The sequence below is a fragment of the Diplotaxodon limnothrissa genome, linkage group LG14, assembly GCF_057381915.1.
Source record: "Diplotaxodon limnothrissa isolate DT_005_m linkage group LG14, D_limnothrissa_male_GT1.1, whole genome shotgun sequence".
In the NCBI taxonomy this organism is placed as follows: domain Eukaryota; kingdom Metazoa; phylum Chordata; class Actinopteri; order Cichliformes; family Cichlidae; genus Diplotaxodon; species Diplotaxodon limnothrissa.
In genome coordinates this window covers 25,321,113-25,349,062 of record NC_140609.1, presented here as the reverse complement: position 1 = coordinate 25,349,062, position 27,950 = coordinate 25,321,113, and the positions used below count along the sequence as shown (strand labels likewise).

General features: G+C 43.4%; 1 protein-coding gene across 1 annotated transcript; it reads left to right on the top strand.

The window, feature by feature from the left end:
- Window positions 1-843: 843 nt before the first annotated feature.
- On the top strand, window positions 844-27,413 carry sh2b2 (SH2B adaptor protein 2). The gene is made up of 9 exons (XM_085370537.1): window positions 844-1,021; window positions 12,811-13,744; window positions 20,317-20,418; window positions 20,658-20,749; window positions 21,134-21,234; window positions 21,339-21,500; window positions 21,623-21,825; window positions 22,349-22,523; window positions 24,082-27,413. Exons 2-9 carry the CDS (start codon window positions 12,842-12,844, stop codon window positions 24,414-24,416), a joined length of 2,073 nt encoding a protein of 690 aa, XP_085226663.1. The 5' UTR covers window positions 844-1,021; window positions 12,811-12,841; the 3' UTR covers window positions 24,417-27,413.
- Window positions 27,414-27,950: the final 537 nt, after the last annotated feature.

Genomic DNA, 27,950 nt, shown 5'->3' with positions numbered 1-27,950 from the left:
ACTTCCCACTGTTGCCAAAGTCTTGCTTTTGTGGGAGGGGGGTTTTCTCTGTAGGGCCTTTACCTTACAGAATGAACCCACTTGAGCTGACTGTTGTTGTAATGTGGTGCGATATAAATGAGATTGAACTTAACTGAAATTATTTGGAAGACACTTTTCTGTTTTGCTACAGAGGTTTATAAAATGTATTTTTATTATTAGTTATTATGTAATTTAGGGAATCTGTGGTATACTTCCTTTTTTATGTTCCTGAACGCTCATTGCTTTCTAAAAAAGGACTCATAGTAACCAAGTACCACCTTAGTTTAGTTTAATATTATTTATATAAGAAATTCTTCCTGTTTTCTAGTATAAATTTGGGTAATTCATACATAATAAATCAAGATTCTTTGGTTTGAAATGACAAGTTTGTGGTATATATAATTCGCCTAAATCATAGCTGTGTTACAATACATTCATCTAACTTTAGTCTGTATTTCATAGTGTTTTCCAGAATATGATTATAAAAGTACCACTAAGAAAATCAACAAAACCACATGATCCCATTGTTCTGTCAGATTGACCAAGCTTGTTCAGGTTTCCATAATTCACAATAAGGAGCTGGAGAACAACTGGCACGTCACACATCATGTTAATATCTTAGGAAAAAATGTCCTCGTCCTCCAATTTCCACCCAGACACAGCTACTTTTGGCGTGTCTGTGAACATATATAATCAAGCTTTTTACAGGCAACTCATTCCTTCCCCTTAAACTTTTAGCTCTATTCTGAAAGCAGTAAGCGGAAGTAGCAGCTTTTGTGACTCTCCCTGGTTGATGGTGGTCTGTGGAGAGCGGAGCCAGGCGTTCAGCAGGAGCAGCATAGTGCGTCGAGCGGAGATGGAGGTAGAGCTGACCGGCTGTGAGCTCGCGTAAAGACAGCAGCCGAGCCCGGGGAATGACCATGTTTGATCCCGAAAAGTGAACAACCTCACCGGGATCGCCTCAGACACACCAGCGTCATGACAGCACTCCTGTATTGAGGTGAGAGCTGATGGCACCGCAGAAGCCGTCGCTGCGTTTTATTTCTTATTTAGCGCGTCTGGACCATCCTGACGCGCAGGGTTAGACATTTCTGCAGAGCCTTTCTCGTGTGCTCGTGCTGACAGCAGAAAGGAGTCAGCATCGTGATTTGTCGAGGACAGCAGCAGCACACCTCCAGGTGCTGAGGCGGAGAAGACGCTGCTCTGTTTGGGTGTTAAACCCGCTTCATCCCCGCAGCTTAAACCTGCGCTCAGAGCCAGGCAGAGAGCGAGTGCGGTCTTTTGATGATGATAGCGGCTTGTTTGGGGGGGTTGTGTGTGAGGCTTCCTGGTTTTGAGGGGGGTCGCGGTGTAAGAAGGGGGGCTTTTCCGATAATCTGTTTAATAGACTTGGGGGAGTCGGTGTGGTGGCTCACAGGAGGGCTCGGGGGGCCTGATGTGATCTGGTATGATGTACAGTCCGGTTCCGCTCGCGAGGATCCAGAATCAGTGTACCAGCTCGTGACTCTACACGCGGACTCCCATTCATCGCCCGCGTTTGGACCTGTGTCTGTCAGCCATTCAGCAGGAGGCTGCTGCCGATTCCCATTCATGAAGTCCAGTGCGCAGCCTGCACAGCGATTCACTGTCGGCTTTAAATAGGCTCCCCGGGCCTGCAGTGGGCCTGTTATAGGCCTACTATTGACTTTCTCTTATGTGTCTTTTTATTGGTTATGTGAGACAGTCAGTCAATATGAAGCCTTATCAGTCAGATTGGACCAGGATGCGGGCCTGCTCGTATTTGTTATGTTTACATCATTGTACCATTCTGCTAACACTCCTCCGAGGCTGGACTGCGTCTCTGTCTCTAGGTTATGGTTTTCTATTGAAGTAATAGAAGGAAAACAGCATATTATTCCCGTATTTTCTAACTAAATTCTCTAATATTGCACTGGCGGTGCTGTTTTTGTTTTGTGATGTTTAACTAGGATTTTAAATCCCCACATCATTATGCTCTTCTGCATATGTTGGGGGTAACTATGGTTACTGTTGCCTTCCTATCAGCTCAACGCAGTCTGGCCATTCTTCTCTGACCTCTGACATCAGTAAAGCACTTTTCACCCAAAGAACTGGTGCTCATTGGATATTTTCTCCTTTTTGGACCATGACCTGTAAACTGTAGACATGGCTGTGCAGAAAGTAGCTCAGATTCTAGGAGAAACCTTTGTAATATTCTATGTGGTTAAAAAAGACTTGAGGATACCATTACTCAAACTTTGACATGTACCGACATGCCTATTAAGCTTAGCTATTTATTATATGATATTCAATCAGTTAGATAAACATAAAAAATATTTCTTGTGTAACTGAAACAGCGTCAGGGTGGTGGGTTACTTTGGCACAGGGAGGGGTGGGGTAAACAGGACTGAGTGCGAGTCCATTAAAGAGCACCGGTGGCGACTACGCTCACATTCATATCTACAGCTAACCTAACATGCATGACTGTGGACTGTGGGAGGAAACTGGAGCCCCTGGAGGAAACCCACACAGGCACACGAATTATAAAAATAACCAACAGATTGATCAGTAATGAAAATTAGATTTCTGTGCAGATCTAAATATTCAGATTCAGATTTGCTCACGTTTTACTTTACATCATTTAAGGCGTGTGAGACTGAAAAGATGAAATACGATGACTTCATAAGAAAACTACAGGGACAAATCCACGGCTGAAGTTAACCACAAAGTAATGTTACATAGATCTGTGTAAGCGGCTGTCTCCAACCTCTGTCGGCACTATCATCGTACTGTTTTCTGCATCAGCTTCACCACAAATTAAAAGCCCATCTAGTCCAGCAGCTGAAAGACTCGACGCTCACACAGGTTGTACAGTATTCCTCCTTCTGTGTGCTTCTTTGTGAGAGGCCTGTGGTCATCTGTGAAATTAGTTAGACCTGGTGGGTGAGAGACAGGAAATGGAAGTCAGTGGTGCAATGTGCATCTCCCACACACTTCGTCCTTTATCACTGGCTGCCATATGGATGCTTGAGCTCACTCAACATTTACATTGTCACCGCTTGCCAGAGGAAGCATGTGAGAGAGCGAGAGAGAGAGAGGAAAGTCTGCCTGCAGAGGACACGCTAATTTATGTGTTTAATATCTGAGCAATGAGGCCGTACCTACATCATTAGTAGCGTCTGGGGAAAAAACTCCCACAGGTGAGCCGACTCAGTTTATTTGTGTGCAGTCACAGTTTGGTGATTTGGTCCTCAGGAATGCTCGATCTCCATCACCACTGGCTTCTTATCATTGTTGTATCTGTCTGCCGCTGCGCGCACATACACAGGCTCGCACAGACAGCTCAGGCATATCAGTGTCTGGATCAGGGCTGTATAGCTTTCATAACGTCTGTCTGCGTGCGCCATCACCCGTCCAGTGAACATAGACGCTCTCTGCGGTGGTCCTGTGTTACAGGACAGAAACTCTTCCAGGCATTCAGGAGCTTTGGGGAGAAATGAGGTTATCACCGCTTGGGTTAAAGGTCACTGACCAGCTCCTCTGAAGTGAACAGATCTAAAAGTAGTCGAAGGTCGGGGTCTATCACTGCTGACCTCTATTTCTGCTCTTTCTCTCGCTGCAGCGCCTAATCCCCTTCCCTATCATACCTCTCTATCTCGAGTTTCTCTCTCCTGGGATTTCACTCTTTTTTTTTTTTTTCTACATCTCTTCTGGTTTTCCTTCCACTCCCATCATCCTTTCTTCGTCTGTAGTGGCAAACCTGGAGTGCATAGTACCCTTCTTTCTCTTTTGCTATCTTTACTCCTACACACACCTGGAAGACTGCTGTAATAATCCGTATTGTGTCTTCTGTAGGTGAGTCAGTTTTTTGTCAGCGTGACTTTCCTCCTGTGTCTGCTTCGGTCCTCCTTTAGCGTGAAGTATCAAAACAAAAGAGCTATCCTGTTTATTCTGCAGCATGTTTCTGCTGCAAAGGGAAATCTTAATTTTGCATGAAGCATTTTGATTCATCTCTTTATTTAAAGGCACTATATGGAGCAACTCCAATATTTAACATTAATGTGTTTGGCAGCTGATGTGCAGGTATGTTGCAGTACAACTTTGAATGGTCTTAAAATGGTTTCAGGTATTAGTACTGACTGACTAACTTTATCCAGAATTGGTTGGTTGTTTTAACTGTTTTAATGTGTTTTTCTTGTTTTGTTTCTTAAGTTTTAACTCATTAATGGGAGGGGATCTATTTCAACTCTATACTTTTATAGTAGTGCTGTGCTGTTATAGTTACTTCACACGGGCAAAACCAGACAATAGGCAACGCTTTGGTTCTGGTGGAGATTGGATAAACGTTGCCTGGTCTAGATTTCGATTTCTGCAGCCATATTTGTGAGGTAGGGTCAGAATCTGGTCTAAACCAGAGGCTACCTTTGCATCGTTGCTGCCCATGTCCATCCCTATATGAGCACAGTGTACTCATGCTCTGTTGTCTACAGGTCATGCACATGTCACAAAGGGCAATCAACTCAAGCTGGTGTCTTAAACACAATCAAATGGCCTCCACAGTCACCAGATCTCCATCCAATCTACTTTTGGGATGTGGTGGAACGGGAGATTGACATCATGGACGTGCAGGAACTTTGTGATGCTATCACGCCCACATGGACTAAAATCATCAAGGAATGTTTCCAACAGCTTGTTGGATCCAACCCAGTAGTATCAATCCATACCTAATAAAGTGTCCACTGAGTTTGTTTAGCTTTGGCATGTATGAATGGTGCGCACAAATCTGTGTGCAAATGCACACACAGAGCATAAACACATAAACAGTATATCGTTTGTCCATTTCAAAGCGCTGCCATATTTCCATCTTATATAAGAACACATTGTTAATTAATTCAGAGAGCGCTGAAGATGTTGTATGTGTACATCACTGTACTGAGTGTGCTGCTAGCTGTGTGCTGTCCTGTATAGCAGGCTAATCTTAGAAAACATGTCTGGGCTCAAACTCCCTGGAGTGGGAGCACAACATCACCAATCATCCTCATCAGACAATCGCAGAGACTGTGCTCCTGGCACGCAGCTGCTTGCAGCATATAGGGCATATAAGTCTGTTAAAAGGCAAGTGCAGTGTTTATCCCTGAAAGTGCACAGAAGTAGACATGGCTACATAAATAAAAATCCATGTGCATCCGGTCCGCTTAGCTAAAGTATCATTTCCTCAGTAGCTCTATATTACTACCCAAAACACCACAGTATTAATCAGGCATGTGTAATTCCTACCTCTGCTCAGTTCAGTCCTGTGAGAGCTCTACAAGGTACATGAAGTGAATGGATTTTGTATGATGTGTTTTGCAGGCTATAGCCAATCACTTCTCCCTGCACAGTAATCTCTCTGCAGTCTCCCCCAGAGTCAGTTTACAGTTACAGACAGAGCTCCCGACCACCTGACAGAGATATCTGCCCCCTCCCCTGGGGGAACGCACCAGCAGGAGGAGGTGGTGGGTGCACAGGAGTGGTAGATTTTTACAACCGATAGGGACAAGTAACAGGAAGGAAAAGGGCCTTTCGAGGCCTGGAGGATGGAGGTAAACATTTTTAGATTCCCCACGACTCCCCTTAAGTCTGTTTTATTTCTTTTGCTTCCAAATCATTGGAGCTGAAAAAAAATCTGAGGGGAGTCGCGGCAATGTGAGAAACTACAGGGTGCCCCTGCTCCCCCCATCCTGCAGTTTGTCTCCCTTTCTTTACGCTCCCCTTGTCTCCTCCACCTCCACACATCACTGATTGTTTTAGCAGCTGGCCTGTGGAGCAAACACATGCCCCCTTCAAGTGGTGGAAAAAGTATTCAGGTTCTTTACTTTATCAAATGTACCTATACAACAACAGAAAAATACTCCACAGTAAATTTAACGGCCTTTGAGTTAAAGTAGAGTTAAAGGAAAAGTTTGCTTGTTGTGATAAACCTATAAATTGCTCCTTTGTAATTAGAAGCAGAAACAGGTGACTCGCTGCTGTCAGCAGTGGAATATTTAGCAGCTAAAATGCTGAATATGTTCCTCACACACATCCCAGATCAACACGCGAAGGCCGTTTTATGCCCGAATTCTCAAACAATGGTAATTTAAAAAAAGCCATTCATAGGTGTAGTTTATCATGAACTTTTCACTTTTTGTAACCATATTACAAAGAGCTTGATAAAAATGAGACTTTTTAGAAACGTTTGAAAAAAAGCAAACAAAAAAACTCCAAAATGTTTGCTTTTGACTTTTGCTGTTTTTCTACTTCAATACTACTTTCTTTTTTTGTGCCTTAGCAAAGTAGATAAATTTTTGCATCACCAGCAACACAACATAGTGTTTGCTTTTTTCAAGTGGAGAAAACACAGGAAGTCACAATAACAGAAATGTAGCAGGTCTGTGACAATACAAGTAGTATGACAGGATTTTCCATGCCTAAGTTTTCTGTGTACTTATAGATGACCTCCTTTATTAAAAAGTGGTTTTAAATCAGTGGCATTCTATATCATTAAAATGTTGACTTTATATTTTGCTCAAAGGACACAGGGTAAAATGTTAGCATGGTTGCTGAGTAGCCTACTTAATGCTACATTACGTTAGCTTAAGCTTTTATGTAGCATTAGCTGATACAAACATTTTAGCCCATAGAAAAATAACTGCTTCCACAAAGACAGTGCCAGGTGTCCACGAGGTATTTCCATACCTGACTCCTCTTAGTACCTTTCTTGTCAGTGAGTTTGGGCAGAGCCATCACAGCACTACTCCTGTCTGTAGATATCCTCTCCTGCAGCACATAAAGACAGGCTAACGCAGTTGTAGATGTATGCTTCCCCCTAACACTAACTCACTCAGTCATCAAGTCAGCATGAAACTCAAGCCATGAGTGAATATATTGGCCAGAGCACAACATATTCACTTAAAGATATCAGTTTAATCTTAATGTGTTGTTAGGTTTATGAAACTTAAACTGTCTGAAGTACATCTGTCAAACAAACGTTAGGAAAAAGAGTTGAACCTTTCCCTCCGCTTCAGGTCAAATGTAAAGTGAAAAAATGTGTTCCCAAAACACATTTCTGGTCAGTACTTCAAGTAAAGAGCTCAACTATTTCCACCACACACCTCTCTCATCCGCACTGCATCACCTCCCCCCATCACTCTGCTTTGGCTGTTTCTGCCATCATTTAAACTTTAGATCCTCGTGTGTCTTTCCAGTATGTAGTCAGTCTCAGTTTGCTGAGCCTCAGAAAACCATAATGCCGTCCACTTCCTCCAGCGTCTCATGGCTTGAGTTTCATGCTGACTCGATGACTGAGTGTGTCAGTGTTAGTGTGTGTATGTGTGTGTAGTCATTTCAGTATCCTTGAGAGAGGCGCATCCTCATCTTTACAGAAGGGCAGGAGTGTGAGAATCGCACCTCACAATGTGTTGTTGTTTTTCTGCTGAATGAGTGGAAAGTGGGCCCAGTGCAGGTTTTTAAATAGCTGAATGGATATTGACTTTCTTGCCTTGGCAACAGCAACAGCAACACACACACAAGCAGACACACACACACACACACACACAAGGCGAGGGAGATAATTATTACAACACTGGGTTAAATCTTGTGTGCCGTGAAAGAAAGAATGAATGGATGTTTAGATGAATGAAGTGATAGATTCGTGAATGAAGTTCATGAATGAGTGGAAAGAGAATTTAGCTTTTTACTTTTAAACGTTTAGCAACTTTCTCCTAATAAGTTTTAACATTGGGGATAATAAGACATTTACTAATGCTTTATAATCAGTTATAAGGCATTATAAAAGCAAACCTTGTACTGTTGAGTTATGAAAATCACCCTGTATACTTTCTAATAAATCTAGGCTTGAATGGTCTTTATAATATTTAATAAGAGTTAATTGTAATAATTGGTAAATGAATGGATTTGGGTTCAGGTCCATTGTCACTCTTTCCAGAAGCTATACTGTTCTGTGGATGCCTAACACGTTCTGTCCTACCTGAAATCAATGATGCACTTTGTCTTAATTTGCTAGTCATAATATTTTTACCTTCCATCCGAATTTGACTGGCTGATTTCTATTCTTTGACATTTCCAGTCAGCAACATGCAGTTTACATTTTTAGGTTCACAAATGATTTTTCTTTGGTTTGTGAAACTGAACAGAGTCACAAAATGACCACTGTGTCTGTCTGATACCTCTTAGGATGTATTTCGGTGCCTCTCTTTCATTTTTCTTCACTATTCAGTATTGGTGGTACAGTCGCCTCACAGCCAGTAGGTCCTGTGTTCAAATCCATTGTCCAGCTGGAGTCTTTATAGGTGGAGTTTGCATGTTTATCCCAAGCGATCAAAACTTAAAAACGTCTTTAGGCCTCCTCTGTTTCAAGTAAAGTATGGTAATTGCAGTGACACATGTTACATTTTGCTCCAGTGGACAGTGCAGTGCATTCCTGTGGAGCTTGATGGATTATCTTTTTAACCCTTTAAAGGCATAGATGCAACTTTGGACATTTAACATTAATCTGTTGCTAATTTGCGATTTGTAACTGAGTGAATTGTGTGGACTCAATGCATGAAGACTCCTTTATGCTTAGTTCAACTGAATTCAGCAGATTTATTATAGTTTTGTATTTTCTAATTAGTTTTTAATTCGGATTTCATTTTAACTTTATTTTTTTAACAGTTTTTCCAGGACAGGTTTTCTTGTTTCAGTTTAGTTTTTATTGTTTGAAAATGTTTTCTTTTACTTTGGTTTCAATTGTAGTTCTATTTATTAAAAACATTTTTTTTTAAAAATGATATTGTATAGCAGATATATGTCAGAGGTAAGATTTAGGAAAATCAGTACACGTATTATAGTAAAAACAGTTTTTTTCCACTTATCAAGTTTCAGTGAATTCATTAAATCGTGCTGGCACACCCTCTGCATTTACGATTACGCCGACAGTCACTACAATCACCAGTTAACCTGATGATCGTCGTCAGATGGGTTTAAACCCAGAAGCTTCTTACAACGTAAGCTGCATCCAAAGACACATTTTTCACTCTCATGCACACATGCAATCCATGGGAAACATGGATGCATTCAGGAAGTGTCTCAAGGACACTTCAGTATACAGATGCACGAGCTGGGGATCAAACTGATGTTTTGAATAGTTGACGACCTGCTCTAAATCCCGAGCCACCACAAACACTATTTTGGTGGGTCATAGATGAGAACTGGGTAACTGGTGAGGAGTATAAAGAGGTTCATCCAGAAGATGTGACTAAAATAAACCATAACTTGTACATCTGTTTAAACTGAGACCCCTGACCCACCCGCTTCGTCACACTTAAATGAAGTAAAGGAGTAAAATAAGTCCAAATTCCCATAGATTTGTGAATAGCTGCAGTTTAAAGGAAAACATTAACCATTCTCATTTTTTCCCTTGTTAATCTGAGCCGTTCCTTTACTTTCAAGTGTCTCTAACCATCACCGCACTCCTCTAAAATTTTAACACCAGGTCTTAGAATCTAAGATGTGCTAGTGAGCTCCCTTTATCACATCCTCTCTGTGATCTGGCAAACAGTTTGTTTCAGATCTGTGGGAGAAGAAACGAAAGAAAGCGACTGGCTTGTAGTTGAACATGCGTGTCAGACTTCATTCCAGCGGCGAGAGCGCTAATCCTTTCTGAAAAGACAACCCACACTGATGCTTTTGAAAATGACAACAAAGCTGCTTGCCAGAGAAATTCCAGGAAACTCTGCAGTGCAAATGTATGCATGATTTGGTTTAAGAGTGCAATTTCAGTAAGCAAACATTTGAGCTCTTACTGTGAGTCAACTGCCAAGAGAAGCCCGGCAGCTCTGAGAATAAGCCTTCGCGGCGCGGGGAGTGTTAGCTGTCCCTTTGTGTATGTTGCCCGGCCTGCCCACTCACATGTTAACTTCTTTGTTATCTGCGTTCTTTTACAGAAATAATCAAACCAGCGTGTTTTTGATGGTTTGGCACTCTTTGCTAATGCTGTGTTAGTCACTCGCGCGCTGAAGCAGAGAGAGGGAGTGAGAAGGGGAGGGAGGTGAAAACTGTCGTTGGATGTTGCTACTGACACAAAGATGGTATGACTCTGACTGTGCAGCGAAGAGTTTTTGCAGTGATGTGCTGCGCTCTGGCATTGCTGGGGCCAGAGAGGGTAGGTTGAGGAGTGAATCATGCAAACGCACACCTGCTGGAGGGCAGAGGAATGCAAGGATGAGTGGATCAGAGCAACTCTCATAAATACTCATTATTTAGAAAAGCGCCAACGAGTGAGACACACAGGATGTAAAGAGGATCGGTTTGTGTTGAATTTGCAATCCGCGCTAACCTGATCTGACAGAACACACTTCCAGATCGTTCAGATTAGCTCAGCGTGCGTCACAAATGATCAATTGGCGAGGCTCAGAAGTGATAGAGACCGAGCTTTTGTGGATCATTTCCTTTCGATCCGCTGTCACATCGAATCTGCGCACATGGCAACTTCAGCCCTTCATGGCATGCCAGCACTGCTCATAATCTTGGACTGTCACACATCGACTGGGGAGAGTGCCCGCCCTATGGAAGACATCCTGCATCGTCCCGGTCCCCAAAAAGAACCGGCCCAATGAGCTGAATGACTTCCGACCGGTGGCACTGACGTCACATCTTATGAAGACTCTAGAGCGGCTCTTCCTCAACCTCCTCCGACCACAGGTACAACATGCCCAGGACCCACTACAGTTTGCATACAAGGCGGGTGTCGGAGTGGAGGATGCCATCCTGTACCTCCTACACAGAGCACACTCACACCTGGATGGGGGAAAAGGCACGGTCAGGATCCTGTTTCTTGACTTTTCCAGTGCCTTTAATACCATCCGGCCCTGTATGCTTCAGGAAAAACTGAACAGGATGGAGGTGGACCCCTGCCTGGTGGCTTGGATCTCCGACTACCTCACCGACAGACCACAGTACGTCAGGCTGAAGGACATCACGTCTGACACAGTGGTCAGCAGCACAGGAGCACCACAGGGAACTGTGCTGTCCCCTCTTCTCTTCACCCTGTACACCTCTGACTTCTGCTACAACTCTGAATTATGCCATATTCAGAAGTTTGCAGATGACACGGCCATCATGGGGTGTATCTGGGATGATCAGGAAGAGGAGTACAGAAGTCTGGTGAGGAACTTTGTCGCATGGAGTCACACAAACCACCTGCAACTCAACACCTCAAAGACTAAGGAACTGGTTGTGGACTTCGGGAGGTCCAGAGAAGGTCCACTGCCGGTTCAGATAGAGGGGGAGGAGGTGGAGGTGGTCAACAAGTACAAGTACCTCGGGCTGTGGGTGGACAATAAACTGGACTGGTCATGCAACACAGAGCACCTGTATAAAAAAGCCCAAAGCCGACTGTACTTCCTCAGGAGGCTGAGGTCTTTTAACATCTGCAGGAAGCTCCTGAGGATGTTTTACCAGTCGGTGGTTGCTGGAGTACTTTTCTATGCTGTGGTGTGCTGGGGGAGCAGCACAGCAAAGAAGGACTCATCCAGGCTGGAGAAACTGATCAGGAAGGCTGGCTCTGCGGTCAGCATGAAGCTGGACACTCTGGTGACAGTGGCAGAGAAAAGGACATTAAAGAAACTGATGGACATTATGAACAATGCTGGGCATCCTCTGCACACGGCCATAAACAATCAGAAGAGTCTGTTCAGTGACAGGTTGCTTCTCCCCAAGACAAGAACTAACAGACTTAAAAACTCCTTTGTCCCACACGCCATCAAACTGTTTAACTCCTCTCTGGAGGGGAGAGGGAGGGGAAACAGGAGGACAAAGGAGGGGGGGAACAACTAAGCTGTAGTGCCTCTTCACCTCACTGTACAATACCTTGTGCAATACTTTTTGTAAATAGTCAACAGTGCAATAGACTCAATACTTGAAATGTGCAATTCACTTGTATTTTTATTTTTTATTCCTATTTATTCTATTTATCCCCTTTGTATATTTTATTTATATTTGTCTCTGTATTTATATATGTGTGTGTGTGTGTGTGTGTGTGTGTGTATATATATATATATATATATATATATATATATAACAATTCTGTAACTGTAACTTCGGTCGTTGCTGTGCTTTTTGGAAGTCGAATTTCCCAGAGGAACCCACCCGAGGGATTAATAAAGTTCTATCTTATCTTACATCTGGACTCAAAGTCAAAGTGAATAAAGCCCCAACACAGTGAAATGGGGGGCTGTTTGTGCGCCAGAGCTATAACGGCAACTGAGGACACTCGGGGCACGCTTTCTGTCATTCTCTGGCTTTTTAGAAACGCGGTGGCGTTTATATCCTCATAGATTGATATTTTAAAGAGGTTTTTCTTTTAGATTGAATATCTTCTTACGATAAATAAACTATTAAAAAATGTAATTGTCTGTTAGAAAAATGACAAATAGGCTGATTTCACATATCCTATAACGCTGTTAACATTGTGTACATAAATCATAGAAGAAGCTGTTTTGCTTAACAGTGCAAAAAAAGTAAAAATGTGTAATATTTTATTAGTAAATATTTCACTGAAAATCACTTCATTTTTCATATGATTAAGATGTAAATATTGTAATGACAAACAAGCTGGTTTGCAGTCTGCCTCATCTTCTTCTTTGTGCCATCACACATGCAGGCTGTGCCACAACTGTTGCGTGTGACATCCAAGACCAAGAGATGGATAAATTCATGTCGCAGTCCATTTATAGTTTCCACACTAACTGTGCTCTTCTTCCTCCCCTTCAGCCTCTCCTCGGTGGGTTGGCATGGCCCAGTGATGAACGGAGCGGTTTTGCCCGGTAGCCCCGAGCTCTCCTCCTCGTGCCCGCTGCCCGACTGGCGAGAGTTCTGTGAGCTCCATGCTCGAGCCTCTGCTGCAGACTTCGCTGACAAGTTCCAGCGCTTTCTGTCGGAGAACCCCTGCTATGACTCGCCAGGCGCCGATGCCAGCTTCTCGCAGCACTTTGCCCAACACTTCTTAGAGTGCTTCTCTGCAGCGCTGACCCAGGCCCGGGAAAACCAAGCATCCTCTCCGGGAGAGGACGGCTCCAACACAGCGACAAAGTACAGCATCGTTCCTTTCCTGGGGATCCAGGGTTGCCCGCTGTCCTACGGTCACGACCTTTACCAGAGACGCAAGGACGCCGGGGCTTCGAGTGATTCCCTGGACAGTATGGACAGCGGAGGGGGAGGAATAAATGGGGGAGGCAGCGGCACCACTGCCTCCAGGGGCCCTCAGACGACCCACAAGGTCTCCGCTCTCGGACAGTCTCGCAGTTCAGAGGACGTTTCAGTCAGTCACCCAAAGGCTCGATTCAAGAAGGGCTTCTCCCTGAGGAACATGAGCCTGTGTGTGGTGGATGGGGTGAAGGAAATGTGGCATAGACGGGCTTCCCCTGAACCCGATGCGCCCTCTGGGACCAGGAAGGCTAATGGGGGAGGAGGAGGGGAGGCTGCGGGCGGGGAGAAGTGGTCCCAAAAGCTTCGGCTTCCACGGGGTTCCCAAGGCCACAAGGCTGAGCTCCTGGAAATCCAGAGAGAGGGAGCACTGAGATACATGGTGGCTGATGACACAAACTGTATGGGTGCTGCACAGTGGCAGAAGTGCCGCCTGCTGCTGAGGAAGGCAAAGAGGGAGGAAGGGGAGAGGTTCCTGCTAGAGTTCTATGTACCACCCAAGGTATATCAACACTGATACTCTTATCAATACTTGGAATGTGCTTATCATAACAGCAGCCCATTCTTATTACACATTGGCATGCTAACCAGTGATGTTTATTGTCTAAACTTTATACTTAGCAGGCATGAAGGTGTACAAAGTAAGCATGCCTCTGAGGTCAGGTGCTCCCTGTAGACCAGGGATGTCAAACTCACTTTATGTCACAGCCTACAGGCAGTGGGCCGGACCAGTTAAAGGTCCGAAGTTTAACTAAACATTTAAAATATTTAAGATAATATAAGCCAAAGATGTGCAGTTTCAATAGAACATCTCAGTTTTTCTTCACGATAAAGAATTGCTGCTGTCATAAATGAAAGAAATTTGTCAGCACAAAAAATTTAATGGGCAGCACAGTGGCACAGTGGTTGGCACAGTGGTTAGCACTGTTGCCACACAGCAAGAAGGTCCTGAGTTCAATTCCACCATCAGGCCGGGGTCTTTCTGTGTGGAGTTTGCACATCTCTGTTGCTTGTGGGGCTCGCACACAAGAATTTCACTCGCATGTGCTGTGCCAGTGTGCCTGCACATGTGATGTGACAATAAAAGTGATTTGATTTGATTTTTGATTTGTTCTCCCCGTGTTTGCGTGGGTTCTCTCCGGGTACTCCGGCTTCTTCCCACTGTCCAAAGACATGCAGCTTGTGGGGATAGGTTAATTGGTTAATCCAAATTGCCACTAGGTGTGAATGTGAGTGCTGTTGTCTGTCCCTGTGTGTTGGCCCTGCGACAGACTGGCGACCTGTCCAGGGTGTACCCCGCCTCTCGCCCTATGACAGCTGGGATAGGCTCCAGCGCCCCCCGCGACCCTGAAAAGAATAAGCGGACGCGAATGGATGGATGGAAAAAATTAAATGTGTAAAATTACAGAGTTAAAGTTCTGGTAGCTCATGGCCCAGACTATCATTTCTAGAGTAGATGGGAACTTTTCTTTTATTTAAATGTTTATCTACTACTTAATTACTTTGACGTTGTGTATGAATGGCAATGGATGAGCTCATTATCAGTAGGAAAAGCTACACAACCAGGAAAATACAACAATACAATAAAAGTCCAAAATCTTCACTCTCCTTCAGTTATTCCAAAGACATCCAATGGCCCAGATTGGAGTCTTTGCCTGGCCAATTCTTGCCCCCAGGCCTTATGTTTAACACCCCTGCTCTAGACATTTTAAAAACCATGATAGACAAAATAGGACAGCTGAGGAAAGGTGAAACTGTGCTGGAATGAAAGGTTTTAAATCTTTTGTGATAAACATGCCTAACCCTGTCTGGGTTTCCTTATCTAACCACTGAGCAGGTGTTTGACTTTAGAGGCTGACTGTTTTCCACTGCGATTGCTGCTTGCCTAAACTCTAGTAGCATTTAAAAAAAAAGGTTAATAATGATGCCCTAACCCTAACTTATTAACTGCAGACTTTTCAGTTAATAATAAATTGAGGAGGTTGCATTTTAAGTTTGGCACATCCTATCAGCGTCATTCGCTGGAGTGAGCTGTGTTTTCATGTGGCTCACATGTTTGATCAGTCAGCCATGACCAGAGAACCGAATGTAAACACACAGCAATGTCAAATATAATCGCCTAAGACCGGCAGCTTTGTCATTATTTGGGTCAGTTAGGAATTTGAAAACATTATCTATGTCAAAATGAATTAACGTTGCATAAAAACCCATAACAGCACCGTCTGCCGAGGCACTTACCAGTAGTCGTGTACGGGCTAGTCTGGCTGGATCTGGTATCAAGTTTCTTGACCCATCTCTGGTGGAGAGTTAAGGAAAAAATGATTACGATGAAAATGGATCAGCTATTATTTATTATTATTGCATTAATCAGATAGTTGTTTTTGGCTTTCAAATGTAAAAAAGTGTGCAAAACCTGAAATCCTTAGAATTTGAGAAGTGGACACCAGCTCTTTGTTGTTTAATCTAATAATAATCCTGAAAGATGTTTTTCTTATCAGTCAACTAAAACAATAATCTTAAGTGTCTCAGATTGTTGTTGTTGTTGTTGGCGTGTTTCTTTTGGCCTGTTCGTGCTTTTGACAAACTGATATAGTTAATCTCCGTCAGAGATGAATAAATATGGGTGGTCAGAGCTTGAAAATGAAGGCAGCTGAACTTTTTTTGGTTTGTGGAGATGTTTGGCCTCTCATCCGAGAGGCTCTTTCAGTTCTTACACAATGACGTATTTCAACCCCCTCTCAGGTGACTCACATGAGTCATAGCCTCACATGATGGCGGGGTAGTGTCTCATAGAGGTTTCACCTATGGACACTGGCCTTTGGTTCATGTGAGGACTCACATGGTCAGTAGTGGGTCACCTCCAAAGGGGTGGTCTCTACTCCAGTTGTTTTAAAGCTGAAGAGGCCTCTTGGATAAGAGGGGACGTGTCTTCACAAAGACTAGTTTGACCCGAATCACTGAGAACCAGCACAGACATAGTGCTGGATGTTGTTTAGATGCTAAAAATCTGACATTTTAGCCTGTTGCTATGTGGTTGCTAGGATGTATAATTCAGTTGTTCTGTATATACGTGAGCCGTTATTGATGTGAAGACAATAAGAAAACTATAAGAAGCTTTTATTTTATTTTCAGATGTTGTAGTTGCATAAATGCAAAACATAAGTCTTTTCAGCCCATTGCTAGAAGTTTGCGAGGCAACATGTATATCCAGTATAAATATGAACCTTTCGGGACCTAAGATTGTACCCGTGTGCCACGTTTGGTTGCTCAACCCCTGATCATGATAGGGCGGCCGAAGACTCAAACAAACAAACAGAGATTTATGTTATTATAATAAGATTTCAGCTAAGTTCCTCTTAATTTTTAGTAATTTGTCCTCATCTCCATATATTTTAAAGTTTTTCAGTGTTCTCAACATACCCAGCTGACAAAAACAAAAACAGATAATGGTATGGAAAAAGAAACTAGTTTTTTTCACAGCCATTATTGGTATTGCGAGTTCTGTCTTTAGCAGTTTTAATTTTCCAAGCTTAGTGCATTTCTAGTTCCTCAAGTCTATTTATAGATTAGGAAAATGTTTAAAAAGTGATGAAGTAATAAAAATAACCAGTAGTAGTAGCACTTCCTAAATTCTAGTTTTAAATTTAGTTGGGCGATCCAGCCCTGCTGACGCAGAACGACACAGTTCAAACCACGCGCTCACGTGTGTGCACACACCCTTCACATTTGTCTATATGGGATTTCCAGATCATTGCCCCTGACCTTAAGTAGGCCACAAGGCTGTGCAGCTGATTGTGTGTAAATCTGCCACTGTCCTTTGATCATGGCTGGTGGGAATATGGGGGAGAGGGGTAAGGACAGGTGGGATGCAGACGTGCGGGGGGTGGGGGGGTATGAAAGTAGAAAAGCTGAGACTGTGGGAAAGAGAGGGAGAGAGGAAGCTCTTACATTGATTTCTATAAGGTGAGGGGATCACAAAGTTTCCCTTTCATGTGCAAAAAATAAATATCGATCGCTTCCGCGCCTTTGGCAAACTGTCAGCAGTGACCAACTGAAAATGGGAACCAAAATAGTTTTGTCAGTCACTCGAACTCTGCCAAGTTGCTAAGAACTACAAAAAGAACAAAAAACGTAATGACGGCTCTAAAGCAGTTTCATCTGTTAACTTCTATTAACATCCAAACTGGGAAAATTATTATCAGCTGTGAACAAGCCTGAGACTTCAGAGCGGCGGTTACAGCCTTGATGACACATTAATTAAACACATGCATTTCGACGGTCCTGCTCTGCAACTCTCTGACTTGCTTTATCACTGCCATCGTATTCGCGCAGTACAAGCCATAACAGTGCAGAGTCAACAGTGCATGAAAGATAAACTGACTCATAAAATCTCACTCTTGCCCGCTCCTGGCTCTGACTCCAGCTCCGTCCCTGTCAGGTCCATCTATCTGCTGGCTGCTCTGTGTGGCAGAGACGGCACACTGCAGCACGCTTTCGCTGCCTGCATTATGACACAGCAGCAATGCCTGAGATAACCCGCTCTGGTTCGCACCACAAAACTAACCTGCACAAACTAAAGAGGAAGAGTAGCAGCAGAGGCAGTTAACCTAAGGACCAGCTTTAAAGGTGGAACTATTGTGCTTATTTTTAGCTCCACATTATTTATTCAGTTAAGTTGAATTCAGTTTTATTTATATAGCACCAAATCACAGCCACAGTTGCCTCAAGGCGTTTTACATTGTAAGGTAAAGCCTCTACAATAATACAGTGATCTGATGACTCCCTGTGAGCAAACACTTGGTGACAGTGGGAAGGAAAAAGTCCATTTTAACAGGAAGAAACCTCAGACAAAACCAGGCTCAGGGAGGAAGACGGGACAAAAGACACACTGTAGAGGAGAGCCAAAAATTAACAATAACTATTGATGAAATGCAAAGTGGTGTACAATTACACAGAGAGTGAAAAGAAGTGAGTGACAAAGAAACACTCAGTGCATCATGGGAAGCCCCCAGCAGCCTAGGCCTGTTGCAGGGTTACTAAGGGAGGATTCAGGCACACGTGATCCAGCCCTAACTATAAGCTCTATCAAAAATGAATGTTTTAAGCCTAATCTCAAAAATAGAGAGGGTAAATGTCTCCTGAATCCAAACTGGAAGCTGGTTCCACAGAAGATGAGCCTGAAAGCTGAAGGCTCTGCCTCCCATTCTACTTTTAAATATCCTACAAACCACAAGAAAACTACCAGTATGAACGCAAAGTGGTCTATAGGGGTGCTATGGTACTATGAGGCCTTCAATAAAAGATGGGGCCTGGTTATTTAAAACCTCGTATGTTAGGAGAAGGAGAGGTGCACTTCACTAGAGTAGCTTTGCATGATTCATAGTTCAAAACAGTCCATGTTTATTTTATACTAGGACAAGCTGCTCAGTTTATCTGAAACAAGCTGTTTTATCTTCTATCACTTGAAGCCTCAGCTATTGGCTACAAGGGATTAGTTATATGCTGACCTCATTTTCTGAATCTTTTGCATTATTTAATATCAGCATCCACCATTGTAACTGTATTTGTACGGGCAGAAAATAAGTAAAAACATGTGTGTACTTTTGGTCACTACTGCAGCTTTCATTTCATGCATTATTCATTGTGAAATGCTAAATATTTATTTATCAGAGCCTTTACTTTCAGGAAAGTGACTAATATAGAAACACAGTAATGCACATATACACAGCAGTCAGGGAAAGCTGTTGCATGCATGCATTCGTCTTGTTTCAAACTGTTTTACGTCCTGTCATTATACCAACTCAGAGCCTTCTATGCCCTTGAAAGAAGCCAAGCCCCCTTTTCAAAGTCACTTTTCTCACTTATCTCAGATAATAACCACACACTATTCGAGTTTTAAGCACAAACTGCTATGTGCACTGGTTGGCTTTTCGACAGACGGAGCCCACTTAGATTGCACAGGAAATAGTTTATTACAGGAAATGGTTTTTGACATCTGATCCAAAGAGAGGGATTGTGGGCGGGGACAAGAGCCAGCTGCACAGGTGGATCAAGATGAGGACGGTGTTTTCTCCAGACAGATCAGCTGATAAAAGCCTCTGACTGACCATCAGTCAGTCAGCCTCTTCCCACTCCGCCTTTCCTGAAACACACACAGAAACAGCTCACGGCTCACAACCTCGGCACACATTCACCGGATCTGCTGCGATTGTCATCTGGATCCAACTCTCTGCAGAGGGGGAACATGAGGCCAGCATGTTTTCTGTGTTCACGCTTTTATAAAGCCTTCCTGTGTCGTATTTGTTAGTCAGCCAGCAGGAATAATCGCCAAAAAACAGGCTTTGAAATGAGATACTGCATAAAATCTGAGCCATGGAGATATTTAAAAGTTATTTAAATGAATGTTAATTTCAACTGAGCGGTCCTATTTAATCTGTGGGTGTACTGCTAAGGCTGAACCAAATGTTGTGACTGCATGTTGCCCCTTAATTATCATGTATGAGAGCGAAGTTTGAGGGTTTGGAAAAGTTATCTTTGTGTGTTTCACACTAAAGAGAGGGGGTAAAGTGGTGAAGTGGTACTATTTAAACTACCGCACTACTAATTTAAAGCTAGAAAAATACACAGTTTCTACTTTTACAAGTGTTGCAGTTACCTCCTGTAGGATGTAACCCAATGTTTTTCTTTTTAACTTTGGACCAATTATATTTGCCTCCTCTGCTTTGGGACTTTTATAGTCTAAGGTCATCTGAAACAGGGCTTGGTTCACAATTTCAGAACACAACGGAAGGATGTTTTACATGTCTGCAACAGAAAGTATGAGTAGTTCAGAAGCAACTTTCCCACTTTAGATTGTGTCCTTAGTTTTTGGAGGCAAATGTTAAAGAGCATTTTAAAAAATCAACTTATTGTATATTAGCAAATGCGTTTATTTGGTTCCAACACCTTCATCTTACCAACCTTGGCTCAGTCCTGACTGACCTGTTGGGACTCACTGGTGTCAAGTGCAACAAGCTTACTTTATGCCTTTAGTATGTGCACTATTTTTAATATGCGTCTGTTTGTATGTTGTAGTCCTCAAAGCCCAAAGTTAGCATCCCTTTATCAGCCATTGTGGAGGTGCGGACCACCATGCCGCTGGAGATGCCTGACAAGGACAACACGTTTGTTCTTAAGGTAGGAAATACACAAATATTTGTGCACAACAACTTCCTGCTTAACATCAATAACACTGAAAAACCCTACATATGAAACAGAACTTAAAAAATGTCTGGTATGCAAATCAAGTACACCATGACTTTGCTGAAGTCAAGTTCCACTTCACCTGTTTTTTGGTGGGGTTTTCTTTTTTTGCTTTGACGTGGTGCACTGAACACAGCTCGGTGTATGACTGCAGTTTTTGGCTGCTTCCACAGGTGGAAAACGGGGGAGAATACATCCTGGAAACCATCGACTCGCTGCAGAAAAACTCGTGGGTTGCTGACATCCAGGACTGCATAGACCCCGGGTAAACCACCAGATAAATATTTGCTGTTGACTGAAGATGGAAAGAAGGAGAGAGGGACGGAAGCGGGGGCGGAGGAAAGAGTGGACGGGAAAAGGGGGAGGAGGGTGAACACACACAGTCATTAATCATCCAATTACTAGAGTTTTTGACAACTTTCTTGAGCATAAACATGGGCGAGCTTGCACCGCGGACATTCCTGCCCAGTTTCTTGGACGAGTGGACATTTGTCAGTGCAGCTCAGGACATAAACAGAAAGGTCGCTTGTGTAGGTGCTTGTAGGATTTGTGTAGAGTCGTCTGTTAGGACTCACTGATGTTTGTTTGCTCATGTGTGTGGATGTGTATACGTTCCTGCGGTTCTTCTGACCCAACTGCTTGTGTACAGTGACAGCGGCGATGACATCGAGTTGGCGTCCTGTCCTCATGGTCAGGCCTCCAAAGAGTGCTCCATGGTGGCCTCTTGCAGCTGCGAGCTGCTTTCTGAGGGTGAGCGTAGAGACTTTTTTTTAGTCTCCGATGCAGCACCGTGTAACATAACGTGAACATGTTTTGACACTGACCAATACAATAATGTATAAAAACATGTTTAGGAGTGTACCGTGCTCCCGAGAGATCGTGCTCTACAGCAGCAGAGCATTACAGCACCTCCTCAGTCCGTTGCAGGGAACCTCCTTTTACCCAGCACCCATCTCACATGCCTTTAGAGCGCTTCCTCCAATCCCCAGAGGCCCAGGGCTCCAACTCCTCTGCAGGTAATGATGAATTCATTTTATTTTCCTTACAGGGTGATCCAAGCAGGTTTACGAGAAAATAAACATGAGAAAATTACAGATGGGGAAAAATAAACCGTGGTTTCTCCTGTGACGCTGCTTAGGTGGCAGTGAAGGATCAAAAGACTCAGATGGAGATGCCAGTTTGGCAGGTTACCCGTGGTTCCATGGCACGCTGTCCCGCGTACGTGCAGCTCAGCTGGTGCTTGCCGGTGGGGCGAGAAGCCACGGGCTGTTTGTGATTCGTCAAAGCGAGACGCGTCCGGGCGAGTACGTCCTCACCTTCAACTTCCAGGGCAAAGCCAAGGTGAGATGAGTAGATGGACGATCTGCAATGTCATGTGACTGAAACTTGCACATTGGAAATGATTTCAGTTTTATCTGGTGAGCTGGAAAAAATAAATGTTTATTTTTTATTTTCGTTAATTAAAAAAAATTGGCAGCTTTAACTAAATGACATACATATTGTTTTGTTCTGTGAATTCTGGGGACTGCAGTTGCTCAGGCTCTGGAAAAGCTGCAGTAATGTCAATGTTTTATGTTCTCTTATGTAACATGATCCCTGCACATCACATCCTGCCAGCCGGCAGTGCTGAGGAAGTTTCAGCTGCCACCTCTTCCTCTGGTGTCAGCCTTGGGCGGTCTGCCACAGCAATAAGTCTCTCAAATAATGTCCTGACCTCTATCTTGGTCTGGTTTGTCTGATTGTTTCTGATGCTCACTGTGTCTCGCACTTTGCTTTGTCTCTCGTTTTTCTCCTCTTCTTTCTCTACTTCCTCTCTCTACTTGTTAATGCCCCCCACCCTCCACCTTTCCACTCTTCCTACCAGCACTTGCGTCTGTCAGTTAATGAGAATGGGCAGTGCCACGTCCACCACCTCTGGTTCCACACCGTATCGGACATGCTGCGACACTTCCACGCCCACCCCATCCCTCTTGAATCTGGAGGCTCAGCTGACATCACATTACGCTCCTATGTACAAGTGCAGCGGAGCTCAAACACAGGTAATCAGTGCAGTAACTTACAACACATGTTGTGTACACTCGACGTTTACTTTATTTTGGTATACCTTCTATTACTAGTACTTTCCCATGATTTGAGTCTCAGCACTCAGATATGGTCTTCTGCATTCCTTAGTTGTAAAAAGTGGTTATTTAAGTAACTGTTGCCTTCCTATCAGCGAAAAGCAGTCTGACCACTCTCCTCTGATCGCTGACATCACTCACTGGATTTTGTATGTTTCTTTGTAAACCTAGAGATGGTTGTGGGAAAATATTCCAGTAGATCTGGAGTTTCTGAAATAATGAGGCCAGCCCATCTGGCAGCAACACTGTGCCATGCTCAAAGTCACTTAAATCACCTTTCTTCCCCTTTCTGATGCTCAGTTTGGACTTCAGCTGGTGATCTCAGCCGTGCCATCTCTACATGCCTAAATGCACTGAGTAGCTGCCATGTAATCAGGCAACTGGATATTTTCATTAATGAGCAGTTGAACAGATGTACCTAATAAAGTGGCAAATATAATTTTAGCTGCTAATTTGCTGAATTTTTACTCACAAACCTAATAATCATTAACACTAATGATTATTAGGTTGTTATGAACTCAAACTCAGACTCCACGTAAGGTTTCCTGTGGAGCTTTGGACCTGTTTATATCTCACTGTTTATCACATGAACCCTGCAAACTAGTTCAGGCGAGCAACTTGAGCTCCACTGCATCATATACACGTAACATATTATACTATTTATGCTGCAGAATTTCCCATCTGCTCACTGCTGCCTTGCTTTTCTGCAAGCTGTTTCAACCCGTTCACCATCCAGCTGTCGGCTCTAGGAAGGATTCACTCACCAGTTTTATACGTAGAATATTTGTGGAAATCGATAAGCTTGGACCTAAACTCTTAACTGTAATAAATCTGTAACTGTAAAGTGTAACGTCAAACCAGTGGCGTCATTACTCCACAGATCTGATGTAGGTAATATAACTGGATACACTGCAATGCACCAGCAAAGGCAGAGAATTCGAAAACTGCAAGCTGGTAAACACAGATGTAAACAATACTGGATTTAAAAGACCCACCCCCATCTTCTGCCCTCCACTCTCCTGGCATGGGATAAATGCCCTCCTGTACAGGAGAGTGAGGGGGCGATTATACCGCAGGAGTTTTGCATGCAGGCCGAGACTCTGGCTCCTAGCCACTCTGGTGGTCACAAAGAAGTCCTCTGTTTCCTCAAATGCTGCACACACTCACGCACTCATTGACAGACACACGCACACACACACACAGTGAGGGTTTGATTCAGGGTGTAAAAGACTTTATTGATACGCTGGTCAGGCGTGTCTTTGGCAACAGTGTTGTCGGTGTTATTGCCCTCTGAGAGAAAGGATAATAAAGGAGGTTCGCACCGCCTGTGTTTACACACTGCTCTGTGAAGAAGCTTTTTACAAGCAACTCTCTTAATGGAAGCCAGCAAACAAATAGCAGTAGCAGAGAATATTCTGTATAATTAATATGTCCTCTATTAAAAGGATCCCTTTCTTCTCCCCACAATCTCCTACAGATGTGACCTCGCCTCCAGTCCTTACTCCATCCAGGGATGCAATGTGCCGAACAGATTCAGCCCAGCCAGCTCTTCACCTTCCTGGAATCGCAGCACCTACGGGGCCTCCATCTGATGCCCCACTTTCCTCAAGCACCTCCTCCTCACCCACCGCCCTTCCCTCCCTCTCCCGCAGCGACCCAGGTACTGGAGGAGGAGTAGGTGGAGGCTTGCAGAGCCGGAGCAATAGCTCTGAACGTCTGCTGGAGGCCTCTAGTGGTACATCTGATGACTATCATGATGCTGATGGGACTCGCAGGGCCCGAGCTGTGGAGAACCAGTACTCTTTCTACTAAATGACCCAGGCCAGGTCCAGAAAGTTGGAAGCTACATTGGGCTCTCCTCTGCTGATGATGAAAATGGTCCAAATCACTGGATCACTAAGCATCCAGTTTGTTGGTTTTTATTTCAAGGCAATTTCCTGTTCCTCTGATTTGACAAGGGATGGGATGATAATGATCCTTAGCAGCGTGGCCATGCTCATAAAAACCCTCCGCCTCTGTGGATTTCTCTGTGGATGCCGGTTAATGGGAAACAGTGAGGGCTACAGGTAGGAAAGGATGGGTTAAGGTTGAGAAGAAGCTGTTTAAAAAAAACAGAAAAAGGCTGTGGTGAATGTAATCGTAGGTGGAGAAAGCAAGAGGAAGTCATCCAGTAGAGTCATATGGCTTTGATTCATCTCTACTGACCACTTCCCGTTCACCCTTACCCATAGTTCCCTGGGAGCAGAGCCCGTGTCACCACCCTGCTGAAGGCTTGCGAGTTTAAAATGACCCCGAAGAAACAGCCCCTCCCTTATGAGCTCTGTTAATGTTTGTAAAGCTGCTTTGAGCCCGTCCCGGATATCCTCACTTTCCCTGTGGGCTTTCCCTACAGAGTCCTGCCCTGGGTCTTTGCTCTCCACTAACATAAGTACAGCAATCATGGGTGTGTTAGTGTTAGCTCGGAGATGTTTTTTCCCAAACATGTACAGCCTAAAGGGTCTTAGTGCCTGACAATTATCTGATTAATTTACTGTTTGAAACATACCGAACCTGCATACCTGCATACTGAGAGCATTTTCTTCTACACAGACACACACGGTCATATGTTGTGTTACAAATCAGTTTAAAGCTGTTTAAATGGAACATGAACAATAGAAGTCTGCACGAACAGGGAAGCGTGGCTCCAATTTTGTCGTCCTACTGGGGTATTTCTATGAGTGTGTGGTGGTGTAGTAGAGTGCAAATATTTTTCGATGATTGGTGTGCTACAGTAGTGTTTCTGAAACATGGTTTTCGGGGTCCCTCCATCTGGTGACGGTTCTGTATTCACGCTCAGCATATGAATAACCTGTAGATTAGATATCCTGTTTATATAGATCACATTAAAGTAATGCCTTGAAAATATAATTATACCAAATCCAGCATTTATCGGAGGGACTTGGGACATGTTGTTTTGAATGGTAGCAGTATTGTACACTGTATATGTGGCCTGCAGGTGAGCTTTTGGGTGTGACCTGGAATGACACAGCTAGTTAAATAAAGGGTACTACATGGCCATGCTTGAATGGACAGATATGGCATCACTGCTTTAATTTGTGCCGACATGGGAATAAGCTTTATGCAGAAAATTATTCAAGAAAAACATCATTTTCACAAAAGGAAAAGTGTGACATTTTTGGAAATATTGCTAATAACTAATTAGTGTAATACAACCAGAGCCCCGTCACTTCCTATCACTGCCTCTGTTATACTTACATTGGAGAGTGAAAAGCAGCAAAGCGTTCAATGAATGGGACAGAACAGAGCTAAACATTAGCAGAACTTATTTGGACCTGCGCCGGATCATTTCAATTTTCGGAAAATTACTGTCAGTCATTTTGATTTTCTTACAGTGGAACAGATTTTGCTCGTTGCAAGCTAGAGCCACACGGGATTTATGACAGGACATCCTCCCTCGGAGGCGTGTTTCCAAAGCTGTGACTCGGACTGACATTAGCACTGTAGTCAAACTAAAACAGAAACTCGCCTGAGTGTAAAAAGCAGTCGGTTATTGTGGTAAGTGGTGACTGTTGTCAGGTGATTGCTGGTAGAAATCGCACGGTGCTTATTTGATGTCTAGAAACCAGACTTGTCACTAGGTGACCCTCTGGAAAGTAAAAACTGAACTATATCTATGGTGTCAGACACTTTTTTCAAAAACATGGTCAAAATTTGAAATGCTTTTTGGCCACATGAATGTTACAGCTACCACAGGACCAAAGTTGATTCTGGGCTATCTTGCAAGTGCCCCGTAGTTCAGGAAGTTCTGTTTCCTGTGAAGCCACGCTGCCAACAGGTAGCTAATTTAAATCAAAGACTGGAAACACAGGGAGCAGTTTTCCTGGCCAAGACTCGCTTGTGTAACATGTACAACAATATGTTCTGATTGCATGCTGGACTAATTTTTGGCTGGAGCTACTTTCCAAGCAACCTGCAAGCTCGCCCAAACAGAGCACATACTTGCAGTTTGGGATTTGTGCTAAATAAAGGAGACATAAATGAGCCTCGGAGAAGCTCATAGATGGATATTGTCACCTCTAATGGAGTCAGCCTATCTTAGCTGAACCCTCTTTACCTCCAGTCTTAAAACTGGGGCAGGCAACATGATTTTGGCACCAGTGAGCAATAATCCAAGAAAACTATGATTGGATTCCTGCATCTCTCATGGCTTTGTTTTGAAGGTTTAAAAACTCTAACCTGTGGTAGGGAGACTTTGTCCAATCACAGGTATTTTCAGGCCAGATTAACTGTGCAGTATAGAGAATTTTAAGTCCATCTGGAAAGTGTTGGCATAGTAGATTAAGCAGAACCCTTCAAAGTACGTGCATATGCTAGTGCTCATCAGATGAAAGGCTCTTAGATTACAGAGGGCAGATGAGGAGTTTTTTCCTTCTAGATTTCTGCCTGTTACGCTCTTATTCTAATGAATAATCTAAAAGATAAATTTGGCAACTGCAGCTTCACATTTCCTGTCAGTCATCTCAGCAATCTCTTGGCAAGGCAGTGAACAAGCATATTTCCTAACATGTCAGTCTTTTTTTTTTTTCTTTCTCCTTAAAGCATAAAAAACAGACAGTGCAACAGCCAAGCGAGCAGCTGTTTGTAACAGGTGGCACATATGCAACACTTTTCTTCAGTTGTAATAAACATATCAAGCGTTAACTGCCCCTTCAAGCGCGGCCATGTAGCCTCACAGGTGATTGCAGTCGAGGAGCGGACGGAGCGGTTCATGTGCCAATTTGAATCCTATTTTTGAGACATATTTATTCCTCAGCCGTTGTAAAATTACATTTTTCCTATTGAGTCTTACTTATGTACAATTGATTGATTCTTCTTGTTTGTTTGCAAGAAAGCCATCTCACATATCGCAGATTACTCATCGTCTCCCTTTTATTTTCTTAACACTCCTACAGCCGAGTTTTTCTGTTGTCTGGCTGAGTTTTGAAGAGTCTGTGCAATTTTGTACAAAGTGATGTACTTGACATACTACTTTATATTTCTGTGAATAAAATGTGAACAAACTTTTGCACGCTTTCTCCAGTTATTCCCGCTGAGACGTCACAGGTCAAAAGTTCAGGCAGGTAACAGACTTGAGAGTTTCAACAAACATATTCTCATAAAGTGCCGAAAGTAGCACAGAGACAAAAAGAGACCTACTTATGAGTCTGTGTTAACAGAGGTATGAAAACTCATATGTACCGTGGGTTTGCTCGCTGTTTGTGTGTTTATATTTAACGCAACCACCCACCTTTATTCTATAATTAAGCTCTACGGCTGACATAAAATGACAGTGATCTCAATTTAAAA

What these genes read in the sequence shown, in the direction of transcription:
- sh2b2 (XM_085370537.1), top strand. Translation starts at nt 12,842, where the DNA reads ATGAACGGAGCGGTTTTGCCCGGTAGCCCCGAGCTCTCCTCCTCGTGC. An exon ending in ACAACACGTTTGTTCTTAAG is followed by an intron (nt 20,419 to 20,657) that starts GTAGGAAATACA and finishes CTGCTTCCACAG; the next exon opens with GTGGAAAACGGGGGAGAATA. An exon ending in ACTTCCAGGGCAAAGCCAAG is followed by an intron (nt 21,826 to 22,348) that starts GTGAGATGAGTA and finishes TCTTCCTACCAG; the next exon opens with CACTTGCGTCTGTCAGTTAA.